Raw genomic sequence first — 15,941 nt, forward strand, 5'->3', positions numbered from 1 at the left:
GTGCCCCAACGGGGCAGCATCTGCCCCAGCCCCTGCCCCACATCCTCCCTCACTGCGAAGGCCTTGATATGCACCCCCATGCCCCTTCCCTCCCCCCTCCCTTTCCACCACAACACACTTACCAGCTGCACATGGCTCTCCAAGCTACCTGTCTGTGCTCCTCCCTGCCTCCGTGCTGTGCTGTGCACGCACACAGGCATTTATCGGCCACATCAGGCCAATTTCCAATGCAGCCAATTTCCTTTATATCTGTGCTGATCCGATATCGGACCAGTGTGTCACTCCACCTCTACCAAGCAGGAATTAACAGATTTAAACTCGCTGAGTGCACACTTACAAGAATAGTTTGAATAAATGCTTACAATACAGGATTATTTCCATGTCATACGAAATAGGAATAGATGGAGGCTGGACTCGATGATCTTCCGAGGTCCTTTCCAGCCCTGATTTCTATGAAATCTAGAATCAAAGTCACATGAAATTATAGCCAAAATAATCTTCTTGAGCTGCTCAGTTATTCATAGGCTGATCATATGGAAAACCTGGAAATCTGGAACATCATTCAGATCACTGCTTCCACCTCCACCCCCCACGCTTTCACAAGTTGGTGGGTCTTATGCCACGCAGGCAATGGTGCCTGTTTTCCTGCTTGTAAGACACTCTGTACTACTGACTCCCAGCCAGACTGCACCCTGCACCCTTGTGTTTCCAGGATACCCATTTTAATCCCAACAGCCAGCTGGGACCAGCCTCTGAAATCTGGGACTGTCCCAGTTAAAATGGGACATAAGGTCACCCTAGCTGTTCAGCATCTCTGAACTGCATTAATAAAAACTTATTTTCAGTCAACAGGATACCTGCTTTTATATTGGGCAAAGATATCTGGTTTTTTTCTGTACTGGGAAAGGTTGTTTTTATTAATGCTGTTTAACTACTGTGTCTGTCTAATAATAAAACAGGAAAAAAAAACCCTTGTAGTTCAAAGCTTAATTTTAAATTGCCATGTCACTAATGAAATAAAATGAACCGTATAAAAACTGAGCTGTGTTTAAAACCAAGCAGTCATAAATCTAGAAAATGTATTGCAGGTTTTTAGAGAGATGGTAATATTATTTTGCTATTGACTTTAATACATAGTTCAGATTCATTACCTCGCCTGTGAGCACATCTTTTTTGAATGATAATCCTTCACTGTGTACCAAACAAATAATTTTCCACTAGAGGGCAGTGGAAGCGTAAGAGGAGGTGGTGGTGGAAATGCCAGAGAGATCAAGATTAAGAAGACTAAAAAGAAAGGAAGAAAAGATGCTGACAGTGATGAGGAATCACAAGCAAGTAGCACAAGTTTGTAATGTTTGAATAGTTATCTATTCTTCCTGGCATGTGTACCTCCTGCTTTTGCATGTCTTTCTGTATTTCTTCTCATCGGCTCTTTGAAAATCAGGCAAAATGTCAAGCAGTACTAGCATGTTGCTCAGGTTAAATTATATAAATAAAAAATTCTCAATTTAAGTCAAATAAGTATTGTAACATGAAGCAAACGTTATAAGCTATTGTAAAAATTCGAAGTAGAAGGAGTTAGATCAGTTTTTGCTACAATCAAGTTGATATACAAAATAAGTATCTCTAATTTCAGGATGGATATTGTGCTTGTTCTTTTCAATATCTGCTAAATAAGTTAGATAAATGTAGCAATTTTCATCTGGTTCCAAAATTTAACTGGCTTAAATTATCTGCCCCTAGTAATAACTGGTAATAATTCTTTGATTGTTTTCCCTCCAGAAAAAGAGTCATACATGAGAATACTGATTCGGTGACCTACAGTGGGTGCAACTGAAAACCGAGTACAATAGCGACAGTTACTTCCTTTGCTAAATGAGAAAGAAATTTGCTTGTAAATCCTAGCTTTTTAATGATAACTGTCATATATGGGGCTGTGAATTAAAATAGCTACCAGAAGCTGTGTGGTTCAGCCTGGTAACTTGAAAGGCTCTGTTCAATGCCCAACAATAAGTAAAAGCTCTTTCAATAGATTTGTGAAGCCTGCATAAAATGAGATTATTCTTCAGACTACTCATCTACTAGGTGAAATGCTGTCAAATTTTTAAGCACAGTATAATCCTTCACTGGTAGTATTGATATGTTGCAACACGTATTGAGTTGAATTGCATTTGGAAAGTGCGGTTTGACAGACTTCATCACTAAATCACTTATTTGCTGGGCATGGCTTCTGTTAATCAACCAGACTTAATTGAAAACCTAGTGTAAAGTCATTTTAACCATATTATCCCTTTCAGGGCATTACAGAGTACTTTGCCTATTTTTGTTTACATAGTTTTGTATTTTAATGATCAACTTTCCCAGTTGATCTCCCATTTACAGACAGGTCTGTGTCTCTTTATGTTCTGCTTAATGCACAGATTTTCTTTCCTGCTCTTGTTCCCAAGACACAGTCCTGTTATTAATTTAATCCATCCTAAAAGCATCCTTCTGTAGTGTCTGAAACAACTGTTAGTTTATAAATAAAATAGAAACCCAGCCAGATGTATTTGTGCACATCTGTGTGATTAAACTACTATAACCCTCATCACCTCCCTTATGTTACATTCTAAACTGAAATTCATGATACTCTGGCTTTATCCTTTACTTCAGGATAACACATTCATGATACTCTGGCTTTATCCTTTACTTCAGGATAACACAAAATGAGTGGTGTAATTTAGTGAACTGTACAAAATACATTATGGTTTCCATTAACAAAACTGGCTGTATACAATTCAGTCTCTCTCTCTCTCTGGGAAAGGTGTGTAAATGCAGTTGATTGTTTCCAAGTTAGTGTTCTGTACCAGATTCAAGAGGGACTGCACCAAGTGACAGATGGGAGAAAAATGTAAAGCTGATGTTTGTTGTTTAGATAATTTATGAGCTGTACAGTAGCAGTTTTCAGATCATGTGAAGAGAAATATCGCCAATTTATTTTTCCATATCACCATGGCAAGAGTCATTTTTTGATGTTTTCATTTGGGGTTAGAACTACGAGATGTCCACATGTCCTGTGCCACAGGACAGCTTCAACTAAATTAAGCTATTTGTTCTTTTATTAAAGCATTTCTTATGGCCATTACAGGTAGGAATAAGCATCTGGAGATGCTTTTCATGTCACAGGAAGAGATTCAGGATGTTTTAAGGAACCATATACAAGACTGTCCCGAAGAACTTATTATAGAACTTGCTGAACATTTAATAAGGTAAGTATACTCATTCATTAGATATTTCATCACTCATTTTAAATGAATCTTCTGGTTTGCTTGGCTGCCAAGAAAAAAGGGTGCTAACAGACATGAAAAAAAATGCTTTACCAGAAAAGGAAGTGTGTTAGTTTGACCAAGCTCCCCAGCATCTGTATAGATCTGATGCTTCAGTGGGGATTTCTGGTGCTTGTATCTAAGAGCTGATCCAGTCTTCAAAAAGCCCTGCTGAAGTGCCCGATGTATACAGATGTTCAGTGAGCCAAGTCAAACTAACGTGATGCCTCTTCTGGCCATGCACTGCACTTGGTGTGGAGGCGTGCCGAGCTGAATATAAAGTGCTGATTTTTTGTTTGTTTGTTTTCATGTCTGTAAGCAGCCAAAAGATTTTCCTGTCAAAAGTCATAATCCTAACTCTGACTTCTTCTATATAAGGTTGTGTCTCTCCACAGAAAAATGTGCTGACAAAAATGGTGTGAAAAATGCTGTGTATTCCTGGCAGTTAATTGTATTGCATCATCTGTCAGCAACTGTTTTCTTTGTTGTGAAATGTTTGCACCACTTGAAACCTGTTGTAACTTTCTCATGCCAGTCCCTGATCTGATATCCGTTCATCAACCCTTTGAAACTATTTAGGACACCATTACTGGGACACTACTTCAGTGTACATCTTGTTTGGATTTAGGAACAAGCCTTGTAAAACTGAAGAAGTAAAGTCATGTTTAAAAGTAAAGATGTATCCACTCGGTTCTGGGACAGCCTTGAATTCAAAACAACCCCCCCCCCCCCGATAACTAGATTCCACATAAGGCAAAATTTTAATTTGGTATTGTTTTCATAATACTGACAAAAAACTATAACAATAACAGTAAATCATAAATTCAACATTACTTTGAATTCAATTTACACTTAACTCAATTTCTATTAAGATCTGTCCAGAACCTGGTGAGTGCTACTGTGCACTAGATCCCTCCCTACTTCTCCTTAGAGCCTCAACATGCATTAGTTTATTTGCTGAGTGCTGGGTCCCTTGTCACTGCAGCCAGGCAGCATGCAGGATTCCTGGCTCGCCCATGCAGGGTCCTTCCGTGCCTGTCCAGCCCCTCTCCACAGTGTGTGGGTGCCTGGCTGGCCCATACCAAGTTGCTTAGAGCTGCTGCCTGGCCAGTGGGTGCCAAAGCAACTCAGCAAGTGTTGGTCAGGCTCCTTGGATGCAGCTGGAGTATGTTTTTTTTTTAATGTACTTGATTATTGCTACTTCTGTTTAATCTTTTAAGCTCTATTTAATATGTATCATCTTTTTTTTCTATTCTGAGGCCCCTAACAAAGAGCTATAAAGAAGTGGTACGTGATGTTTTCTTATCTTCAACTTCTTCATCTGGAGCTAGCAGGAAACGGACCATCAAGGACTTGCAGGAAGAGGTCTCAAACTTGTACAATAATATCAGATTATTTGAAAAGGGTGCAAAGCATTTTACAGGTAGAGCAAACTTTTTCTTTTAAAAATATCAAAAAATGATGAACCCTTAAGTAACAGACAAGTCAATACTGGAATGAATGTGGAGATATGACAGATTGTTAAGGAAAAAAGTTTTGCAAAGCAGAGTCTATTAGATGTAATGATGTTTAAGAGTGCACGTGTCAAGGAGGGAGAAGTACTAATGCTACTTCATGGGTGTGAGCGCTCTGAATAGGAAAATTAGGATGAAACTGAAAAAAAGGAGATCATGATTAATATCATGGGAAAACATCCAGATTATGAAATTTGTTAAGTTATGGAGTAGTTTTCCAAGCAAAGCACTGGATGCTCATCAGTAAATTGCTTAAAAATGGTTGTCCAGCTGGTGGCCCATAAGCACCATGTAGTACATGAGGGATTAAACCGCAGTCCCCCCAGGTTCCTATTCGACTGCAGAAGAATCTGAGGTCTCCAGGCTTCCTCTTCCTCTTCTACCCTATCCCTCAGTGCTGGAAGGCCGTAGTGTAATTTGGGTGGGGGAAGCAACTGGTACCATCTTTTGTGGAGGAGTGCAAAAATAGCCACAGCTTGTAAAAGTGGCTGATCATGCTGCTGCAATCAGTAGTACAGCAGCTGACACTGCTCTTGCCATCACATGCCTGCCCTAGCTATAGAAGTAGACGGCTGTGCCTCTGGCTGGGGGAACCCATGGTCTGGGGCACCTGAGAGGTACAGTGTAGCAGGGGAGCTGGCTGCCCAGGGATCTTAGGGTGAAGCAGTGTACCCAAGTGCATGGTGCAGCAAAGAGCAGGGACCATAGGGCTGTGCAGTGCACGTGCATGGCCATGGGGACCCTTGGCCCCTACTGGTGCAGCCCTTACTAGCGCAAGCCCTTACTAGGGCTTGTGTTCCCAGCTACTTATACATTGACTTAAAAGAAGGATAGACAAATCACTAGAAAATGCACAGTTAAACAAGACTTCTCAAACCCATCATATTTTACAGTACATGTTAATTGGGATGATCCTTCCTCACATTCATAATCACTTACCGTCATTATGGTAACTAATGCTATTTCTTACATGTAGAAATACAGGATTAGACAAGTGTTTTAAGTATTGTGTACGCTCTAAAATAGCTAGTGGCCTGCCTTCAGAAAATGTTAATTATACTGTCCTCTCTAGCTGTTCATTATATTTCCCCCTAGCTTCCATTCCTATCTGTCCTGTGAACGTGTTTCTTTGCTGCTGTTTTCTTTCTATCTGAACCTGCCTTTCTGCTATTTGGTTCTGTATGTAGGCTGCCAGTTCCATGGGCAAATCTAGAACATTTCAGAGATGGTGAGGTGCATCATCACATCTGAAACAATACTTTTTTTCAGTTAAAAAACAAGAAGCTTAACTAACGTGCTAGGGGCCTAGAGCTGTATTATTCAGTTTACGATTGAAGCAAAAATAATGTAACTTCATTGGAATGAGTTAAATCATCTGCAGGACTGAAATAGGACCTTCATTATCTGGAGCAGCTAATAGACAGCAGAGATGCAGAACAAAAACTAGGTTGATTGGTGGAATATCAAGTCCCCCCCTCCCCCCCGTCTCCCAAAAAGAAGAGACTGTCATTAACATCTGTGAAATGAAGAGTTTAGAAGGGATCAGATAGATTATAGTGACCCATGATGTCAGTTGGCTCCTTCAGTCCTGCCTGACTAGAAATGCTGCTGCCCCTGTCAGACAGTTGGTTTCAAACTTTAAGCAAACCAGGAATGAAAGGGAGGTGCCAAGTGCAAGCTTCCCGTCTCACCTCCTCCAACCACCCCTGGCCAGTTTCTCCTCTTCTAGATATTTCTCAGTCTTGGGGGCTCATAGCTCTTTCGTTCACTAAGTTAGGTTCACAAGCTTCCCTCCTTATATAGTTGTTCCTTTAGAAGAGCAGCTATCCTCTCAGCTGCCTTACATAACTTCAGGCTTCTGTTTGCTCTGAACATGTTAGACACATTTTGGAAACAGGAAAGATTATATCATGTGTTCAGATAGCAGTCTCTAGACTGCCAGTGGTCCACCGTTGGTAAACCACTGATGTAGGTGGCTTGGACAATGCAATGAGTTATTCCAACTCTGCTTTTAATTACAAAAATTGTATTTTACAGATGAGACTCAAACTAACCTTGCCAAACACCTGCTGAAGACTGTTTGTACAGACATTACAAATCTTATTTTCAACTTTCTAGCAGCTGAATTAATGATGGCAACAGATGATCACACTGCCATTACAAGTGAAGTATGTATATACCATTTTCTTTCCTATCATGGCAGTTTTCCCTTAATAAATCTATGGATGAATAGTAGCCTTATCACCATTATTTGTGAAAGGTTATTTCAGTTATTAAGTACTGAATAATGTATGCTTAAAAGTTTGTCTTAAAAATAATATTTTTTCCCACCACAATAGGTCAGGAAAAAAATTATAGGTAAATTACCTGAAGAATCCAAAGGTGCTTTAACAAAACTACATGCTTCTTTGAATGGCAAGGTAAGTTGTTCCAAATATATATATATATATTTCTGCCAACACTCAGCCAGGCTGAGGAATATGATAGGTAACTGCTGCTGTTATGAAGATTGTATGCAAAAATTTACAAGCCAGATTCTTTTAAATCAATAAAAATAAGTAAATCTTCATACCCTCAACATTCAAAGACTAAGGAGTAAGTTCACAGTAGAAGTTGTTACTTGCCTAGCTCTGTTTACACATTGGATCCAGTGTATCTCTTACATTTAGAAGAGATTTAAAATGCCGTTTCTTAACCTTCAATTAAACAGCTGGGCCAGATCCTGTTCCACTTGCTTAATGCCTCAGGGCCTTGCTACAAAGTAATTTTGCGTGGCTGCTGGAGGTCTTAACACCTGGAAACTGTGTTTATGCGCTTGTTATGTCATTCAGAGTTATGTCACACCAGGGCAGGATTAGCTCATTTGTGTTACCCAGCTTATTACACTAAGGTGTAACTGCTCTAGGCTACATCTTAGTGTAAACACCCTGCTCAGTACCCCAAATCCCCGCTCCCTTCTCTCCCACCTTCCCTCCCGGATAAGAGTAGCAGCCCAGAAGCTGTGGTGGCAGTAGCCAGGCTGACCAGTTAACCCTTCTCTGTATAGGTGATGCATAGGAGGAGTATGGGGGGCACATGCCCTCCCCACCCCAAGATTGGCTGCCACTCTTCCCCCCACTGCCAACAGCAGTGGTGGGCCATCCCCTCTCACCACCATGGTCCCTCCACAGTCTTAGGAGGCACCAGTTGTTAATGCTTCCCTGCCTGCTCCCATGGAACAGTGGGGCAGCCACAAGTAAGTGGGGTGGCAGGGAAGAAGCCCTGGGGGGCAGGGAAGAAGCCTGGAATTGCACAGGGGTGAGGAGGAGGTAGTTTGATTTCTTACCTTTCAGTTCTCCAGGCCCTTGCTAGTCTGAACATGTGACTGCTTTGAAACTGAAGCTAGCACTAACACCAGTCAACATTTGAGCGGGATGCAGTGTAATGTTTAACAGGGCCCTAAGTGCTCCTCTTGCTCCATGCTGTTGTTACAAAAGTAGGCACAGGGATACAAGAAGGGTGGAATAGGATTGCACTTAGGTACCTTTAAGGCAAAATAGAGTCTGGCCTTTGATTCCTGCATCCTCTACATGCAGGAATCAAACTTATTTACATGTTTAGCTAGCAACAAGCATAATGTGGGGGAAAAGTTGACTACAGCAGCTGCAAAACAAAATGAAAAAATTATTATTGCTTTATTTCCAAAAAGGCTTATAATCATATTTTCCTTAGTAAAAGTAGATAATAAGATCTCCCTTCTTGCCACGTCAGTAATATTAATTACAGATTGCATTCAGGTTAAAATTGTTACTCTTTGGGCACGTCTACATTTGCTGACTTAAGGCACATTAGCCAATGGCAGTTTTAGACTATTTGTACCTAAATTTGATACTTGCAAAGCCAGGTGTCAAATTTAGGCATGAATAGCTAAAATGCTTATGCACATGTAGATTGTGTAGTGCTGTGTATATTGACTGACTTGGGACTAACTTTTGTCCCAAGTCGATCTGCACACTGCATTAACATGCCTTAGTGTGTGCAGGTGTAGACACGCACCTATAAATCACCTTAATGCACATTAGGCAAATGCACAAAAAGTTTAGACATTCACATGTAGATATGTTCCCTTTAAGGTTTAAATATATGAGCTATTAAAGGTTTAACACAGTTTAATTATGAACGGAATACTACTTTTCCCTTGTCACCATTGCTTATTCTTACTTTATCTTTTAGGACCTGAATGCCACTGGTTATTAAAATAAAATTGTATAGTTATTAACTGCGGTTTTTTAACCCACTATATCTGGATATAATTTTTGTACTTTTATAGAGTGTAGAAGATTTCCTTTTGTGCCTTGACTCTGCAGCAGTTGCTTGTGATATTATGGTGAAAAGGGGGGACAAAAAGAAAGAAAGGTAACATTTAAAGTTGTTTTCATCAAATTGTTCAGTATGGGAAAGTTGGCACTTTCTTTCTGTACAAATTTAAAATAATTAGCTTGGTAACCTCAGTAAAAATAGATGCATGTTGTGATTTATAACCCTTCTTTTTAAGGAAAGATCAGGCGTTCATTGCCCACCACTTTGATCCATATCCTACCTGCCTCTACGACAGTGAAGTAGTACTACATGGCTTTCTGAGTCCTAAGTCACTAATGTATCCTATCAGTCACAGAACTAACTAAGAGGCTTAGATTTATTACGTGCCTTCAGTTTAGCCTGAACAGGTCCCTAGGCAACTTGATTTGGGTTACTGCATGTGTTCAGAAACAAGTTAAATGGCATCCACAGCATCTAATTCTGTTTGGCTTTGATCCAGTTCCATCATCTTTGATTCCTTAGATGCTGAGTGGGTATTTGAAGCTGAATTCATGCATGCAGCTAGGACACAGCTGCCCAGGAAATGATATCTGGACCCACCCCTAGTCAGTCAGACTTTACATTTCCCATTTACTGGGAAAGCACCTTAACCACCCAGCTCCGGGGAAGACATTTGCTAAGAGCATTCTCCGTTCTGTTGAAACTAGTAGACTGAACGGAAGGAAAGTAAGTGTGATGGGACATGCTCAGGGCCAAGTCTCAAGTTGGCCTGCCCACCTCTGTGGGTAGGTCTGCCCAGTCTTGCTTGCCATGATTTTGCTGTTCCCATAACTTCTGATGCCAGGGGGCGCTATCCACTGCTCCAAACTTTCCCTACACGGTGGCTTGTGCCTTGCAGATGGCATCCAGAATGACACTATGCTCCCGGCCTAAGGCCTTGAGGCTTTATCTGGATCATGCCTCAGGTGGTGACATGCAGTCTGCTGGGCCTCTCCTGCAACCCTCACCTGGTTAGTGGCCAGCCAGTTCACCACACAGAGGACTAACTCCACTGCAGCCCTTCACTGGGGCTCTCATATCCAACAACTTGTTCCTCAAGCCCATGTGCTGCCCTTCAGGCTGTCCCTCAGCCCAACTCAACCCTCATCAGGGCCCTCACTACCGCCCCCTCTCTGGGGATATACATCTATCCCCTCCCTGGGGCCTCTGGGGTCTTAATCCCCTGTGGGGGCTCAGGTGGCTGCAGATGTGCCTGGCCCCACCTGGGGTCTTACACCCCCTGGGCTCAGGTGGCCATAGCCATGCCTGACCCCCTTACACCCACAGTGTTGTGGGGGCTAGGGATTATTGAGGTGCCCTAATGCACCTTTCACCAGGGAGGTGAGTGGTCCTGGTTTTGAGTGGGACTGCTGTGCCACTGGCAGTCCCACCAGGCCTTCCTTTCCTTTCAGGGTGCAGTTTTAGGTCATGCCAAGAACCAAGAGCCTCCTGCTCTTACTTGCCAGATGTTTCATACAGCAGTTCAGCCGAGGCTGCCAGTGGCAAACTGCTGTGGTTATATAGCTGGCCTGTGTTTTAAAATGGCCACTACAATCAAGCACCTGCTGGCTGCCTGACTCAGCCCTTAGAGTGGCAGGCATTACGAGTGCACAGTAAGCATGAAGGAGTCTGAGTCTGTGGCCCTTTGAAGTGACTACAGGCAGTCCTTGACTTAGTGTTTCAAGTTACAACATTTCACACTTACAGCGGTTATGAATTGACACCCTGTTTCAACTTTCTGATGTCAGTTTTGATTTTACAACACTTGTTCGCTTGCGTGGTGTCAGATCGAGTTCGCGGCGTTGCCCATCTCCCTGGAGACTATCTGTCCAAACTTCCTTGGACGTTTTCTTTAAGAAAGTAGACAAGACTCCAGAAAAACTTGCAGCCAACTCTCCTGAGAAGCCTCCAACCAAGAGCCCTTCAAAAAGTCCAGCAAAGTCGCCTCAAAGAAGTTCTTCCAAATCAATACGATTGCTATTTACCATATAAATACATTAATGTAGCTATATTATTCATCTATAATTGATTGAGTAAAAAATTCTGGGTTATTTTTGGTGAAAATTGGGTATTGGGCCTTGGTTCAGGAACAAATCCCCCATTTATAACATTGTTTCCTATGGGAAAATTGGTTCTGATGTTGCAACGTTTTGACTTAAGACGCAGTTTTCAGGAACCAGTTTTGTTTAAGTCTGAGGAAAGTCCTGGGTTCTGAGCCCTTCTTGTGATGCTTTATGCATCTTGTGTTATGTAAATGATTTCTCCATGAGTCAGAGAATATAACAGAAGTGTATACAGCTACCCATAGAGACAGTGGGAGATCTGTGTTGCCCCCCCTCCCTGACCATCCCAAGTGGTACAGGATTGCTTTCCTGAGACAGGGCACATTTTTGGGCAAACAGCTACTAAATTTTAGATAGCCAGTAGCCAGAATACAACCCAGGCATATATCTTTAACCTGCAATATAGGAGGGAAGTAAAAGTGAAACAGTATTTTTGGTTTTGGAATCAATTTCTTTATATCGCTTGATGCACTGAGAGGTTATTTTTACATTTTGGGGTGGGATTTTCACAAGCTGTCAGTTATACCAATACTGAGCCCTGCTGAAAATCCTAAACTGGGATATCAGGCCCACCCTGTGATCCAAGCTAGACCTAGACTGTGGGGCTCCTTCACAGGTAGGACCCAGCAAAGGGCAGCAGCTCTGGTGGAGACAATGGTAGGGATCAGGGCAGTTTTGGAAGTGGGAATGGGGGAGGGGGCAGGGGTAGAACAAGCAGTGATGAAACAGATGATTACAGGGAGAGCAAGGCAGTACAGCCCTTGCTCACCCTTCTGCTGCCAATGATTATGTCCACCAGGTTCACAGGGTCTCTGATTCTGCAGCAGACCATGTTATTTCTGTTGACCTGTGGGCCATATATTTGACACCCATGTCCTACACCAATGTCAGGAATCAGTCCAAGAAGGAAAAATGAATATTATTCTATAAGCACATCTTTAGATTTTTAGCTTGATAAAGAACATTTTTACAGTACATATTTTGTTTCTGTAGGCAGGTTCTATTCCAGCATAGACAGGCTTTGATTGAACAACTAAAAGTCACAGAAGACCCAGCTCTCGTTCTGCATCTTACATCAGTCCTGTTGTTTCAGTTTTCAACCCACTGCATGGTTCATGCTCCAGGAAGATGTGTGCCACAGATCATTGCTTTGCTAAGTACTAAGATCCCAGAGGTATTCCAGTAATGAATTTTCATCCAGTAATGTCTTTTCTTTTTTAATAAAAGCATGGTACCTTTTTTCTATTAGAAGACATGAAAAGTTTGTGACTGACCTATACTGAATAGTTCTGGTGGATGAGATTAACTGATTTTGCTTTTGTTACTATTACTGTCTGTATATAGTATAAAACTTTTATCTGTCTGTTTGCTGTTACTAACTCTGTAGCAAAGTGACAGCTGTAAATTATGGTGATCCATGAGGATGATTCAGAGGCAGGAAGTGTCTAGATGACAGTGGTTAAAACATTGTCCTTTCTCTGAACCACTGACAGAATGGTTCCATTGAATAAGCAATGTAAGTGTTCACCAGATGTTACAGACATCTGGAATTTAATTGGATTCACATTGCAAGGGTTGGGCTTCATTCTCTGACCTTTCTCTCTCTCAAATGGAGTAAGGATACATCCAGAATTCTTCCAAGTCAGTTTTAAGGAAATGTTGCACCACGGAATTTATCGAAATCAACATCCTAATCTGCTGAAATAGTAGTTGGTCCGTGAATGGCATTTCTTCCTCCAGTAGAAAAGCACACTGTATTTGCAGTGCAGATGCATTTTTATTATTCTGTATCTTTTATTTGTGATGCACAAAATACTTGTACAAGAATATTAGGTTGTAAAATGTCTTCATGGAATAATGTTTCCTATTGGCCATTTCTTTATGCAACATGTTTTATTTTTAATTCAGCTGTACTGTTTTTTCATAACCATAACCATTTCATTCTTTTCTTCAGGATCAGCATTCTCTTCTAGTGAAATACCAAGGATTAGTGGTGAAACAGTTGATCAACCAGAATAAAAAGATTGGGCAAGGAGATGATGACCCAATGGATAATCTAGAGGAGGAAGAAGCTGCAGAAAATATTCGAAAAGAGCTCCAAGAAGTGACAGCCTCCATCAAAGATCTTGTCCTCAGGCCCAGAAAACCTTCTGTAACAGAGGAGTAAAGATCTAAAATTCATCCCAGTCCGCAAAACAGTCAGAATATTTTTTTTTTCTTGAAGGGATAATGTTCATTTTGTTGTAGTAGTAGAAGATGGGATTGTAGCCTTAGATTTGGTAAACTTTAATGGTACTAGTGAATGCAGTATAAAGCACAAGAGGTGGATGCTTGTCATGGATTTGATTAACTGAATAAATTAATTAAAAATGAAACAATACTCAAGAGCATTCGTTGTGTTATATAACACCACAAGAGCAATGGTAGCTACAAAGGTGAAGTTTTAAGATGGCACCTTTTTATGTGGTGCTTCAGGCATGGTTATTCTTTGATCGCACATTCTTCTGTGTCTGTCCATAGGTTCAGCATCTGCTTTTCTGACTCTCTTTCTTTCTTCTTCTTAATGGAATAGTAATTACAGCAATTCATAGGTTTGTCTGGATTCACAAATATTTTTTGTATGCCTAAACCATAATTTTAAAACAACACTGTGTAAAAATGAAGGCTCGTTTTTTATATCTTTTGATATGTTTTCAGGAATATTTGGCTTTATTCTGGGCAGTGGGAGGGTTAATAACAAAGTTTGCAGGCCTGGCTCCCCAAAAGAGGAAAAATAGTGGATGAGTCCAATCCAATTAGGAATGAAATAATCCTATATCTGTACCCATTGTTTCATTCCTAATGAATTCCATACACTATTGTTATTTTTGAATCATTCCTTTATTAAGGAATCCTTAGAAAACTGATGAGGTAAAAAATTATATGTAATTCTTTATTTGGCATTGAGGGTAGGCCTGAGGATGGTGACACTGACAGCAGTGGCTAACATAGCCTGCTCATTCATTTAGTGGACAGGCTTAACCTCATTTATAACTCTTAAAGCAGTTCCTTAAAGGGTCAATATCCCATAAGGAGACCTTCTTATTTTAAAAGATTTGGAGGTGGGATTTTGTTCATCTTGGCGCACATTTCCTAAAAGAAATTAAAATGTTGGTTTGAATCTTTGCTACATACGTTTTTTTTTTGTCTGGGGCTATCCTGTTCTGAGAAGTATTTGATGTTATTTTACTATATTTCCACCCCTTGTTTTACTTTAACAACTTGCTTTGGATAGAGGGAAGGAGAAAATAAACTGTAAAAGTATGCAAATTTGAATTCTGCAAATACTGATTAATGATAACGTTTTTGTGCTGTTTGTGTTTATTTTTACTTTGTTTCAAAGAGGAAACTGGTTCAAAAGTATAGTTTTAGGTATGTTGTTTGCATCAGCTTATGCAGCCATTGCAGTATGTAGTTATGTATGCTTTCAGTATTCTAGATATTGCATAAAATCAAGTCTGAATAAGAAGATAAGAGAGAATTCCTGTCCAGTGAAAATAACTCTTCTATTCTTGTCAAGACCCCATTGACTACAGTCTGTTGTTCAGTGTCTATGGGGTATTAAACAACCAGTGTTACTTGCAAAACCTGTATCTCTAGTAGAGTTTATATTGGGTAGTCAAATTAAAATGTCCCCTAAAATGTTGTTCCGACAAATGAAAAACCACTTCACATCAAACTTGCAACCAAAACACTGCCTTTTGTCTTAGCCATTTATGTATGTTTTCAAAATGAAATGTAAAAAAAAAAAGAACTATTTATATGGCATTACTAAACTGCAGTACTGCTAAGCATTGGTCTTGTACCAGTCATGAAAGAGAGGAGGTTCATTCTCTTCTCTCCAAGCTCAGAGACAAAGGTAGTAGCATCCTAATTCTGGTAAGCATACTCCTATTTCATGTTTCTTGATGAAAAAGGACAGTAAGGAGCAAAAGGGGGAAATATTCTGAATTCTTTAACTTTGGTAAAGCAATATTGTTTGCATATAAGAAACATTTGTCATTCAAAGTAATTTTAATTTTCATATATTAAATGTAAACACTTTTATTTGGCATTGATAGCTTTTGTAAATAATATCTAATCTGACATTCTGTGTGCAAATTTACAATTATTTTAATAAAGTTAAATAATGAAATATTTAAAATGTATTTTCTGCTATCGACTTAAATAGTGATCTATGGTCTTTATATTTGTTGCTTAGATTACAATTGCTAATATTTCATTCAATTTGTTTTACAGGTCATTTTGAGTACCTCTATAATTTTTGCCTAATACAGAAGAATTGTGAACTTACTACAAGCCTTCCTACATAATGCATTGAATGTGTTATGTTGCAGGCTTTAAAATGAAATGATAAAAGAGACATCCTTTCAAATTAATAAGAAAGGAACAATCCAGATCCAGTGATGTTCTCTAGCTATGATAACTTGAAGGAAATTTCATTTGGGAATTAATTGTTCACTAGTAGTCTAGGTCCAGAAATAATAAACACTAGACGTCTCAAGTGCACAAGACCAGTCTTTAGTGTTCTTAGCTAAATGTTAGGGTGGAGGTGGAAGAGATGGTCTATTCAAAGCTCACTATTTTACTCAGTTTCTTTTTTTCTACATATGATGGGCTTGCCGATGGGAAAGCAGTTTATTTTTAGGCTACATATTGTAGAGATTAGAGGTTCTCAACAG

At 40.1% G+C, this 15,941-nt stretch overlaps 1 protein-coding gene across 1 annotated transcript in view; it reads left to right on the forward strand.

Annotated features, from left to right (window-relative positions):
- UFL1 (UFM1 specific ligase 1) overlaps window positions 1-15,396 on the forward strand; it is a 48,341-nt gene extending 32,945 nt beyond the window's left edge. Inside the window, exons 12-19 of the mRNA XM_019537773.1 lie at window positions 1,222-1,344; window positions 3,128-3,248; window positions 4,565-4,728; window positions 6,857-6,987; window positions 7,159-7,239; window positions 9,129-9,214; window positions 12,214-12,394; window positions 13,175-15,396. Coding sequence (XP_019393318.1) covers window positions 1,222-1,344; window positions 3,128-3,248; window positions 4,565-4,728; window positions 6,857-6,987; window positions 7,159-7,239; window positions 9,129-9,214; window positions 12,214-12,394; window positions 13,175-13,387 — 1,100 coding nt within the window. The 3' untranslated portion in view covers window positions 13,388-15,396. The remainder of the gene's footprint in view (window positions 1-1,221; window positions 1,345-3,127; window positions 3,249-4,564; window positions 4,729-6,856; window positions 6,988-7,158; window positions 7,240-9,128; window positions 9,215-12,213; window positions 12,395-13,174) is intronic.
- The last annotated feature ends 545 nt before the right edge of the window (window positions 15,397-15,941 follow it).

The sequence above is a fragment of the Crocodylus porosus genome, unplaced genomic scaffold (assembly GCF_001723895.1).
Source record: "Crocodylus porosus isolate Cpor-Errol unplaced genomic scaffold, CroPor_comp1, whole genome shotgun sequence".
Taxonomy (NCBI): domain Eukaryota; kingdom Metazoa; phylum Chordata; order Crocodylia; family Crocodylidae; genus Crocodylus; species Crocodylus porosus.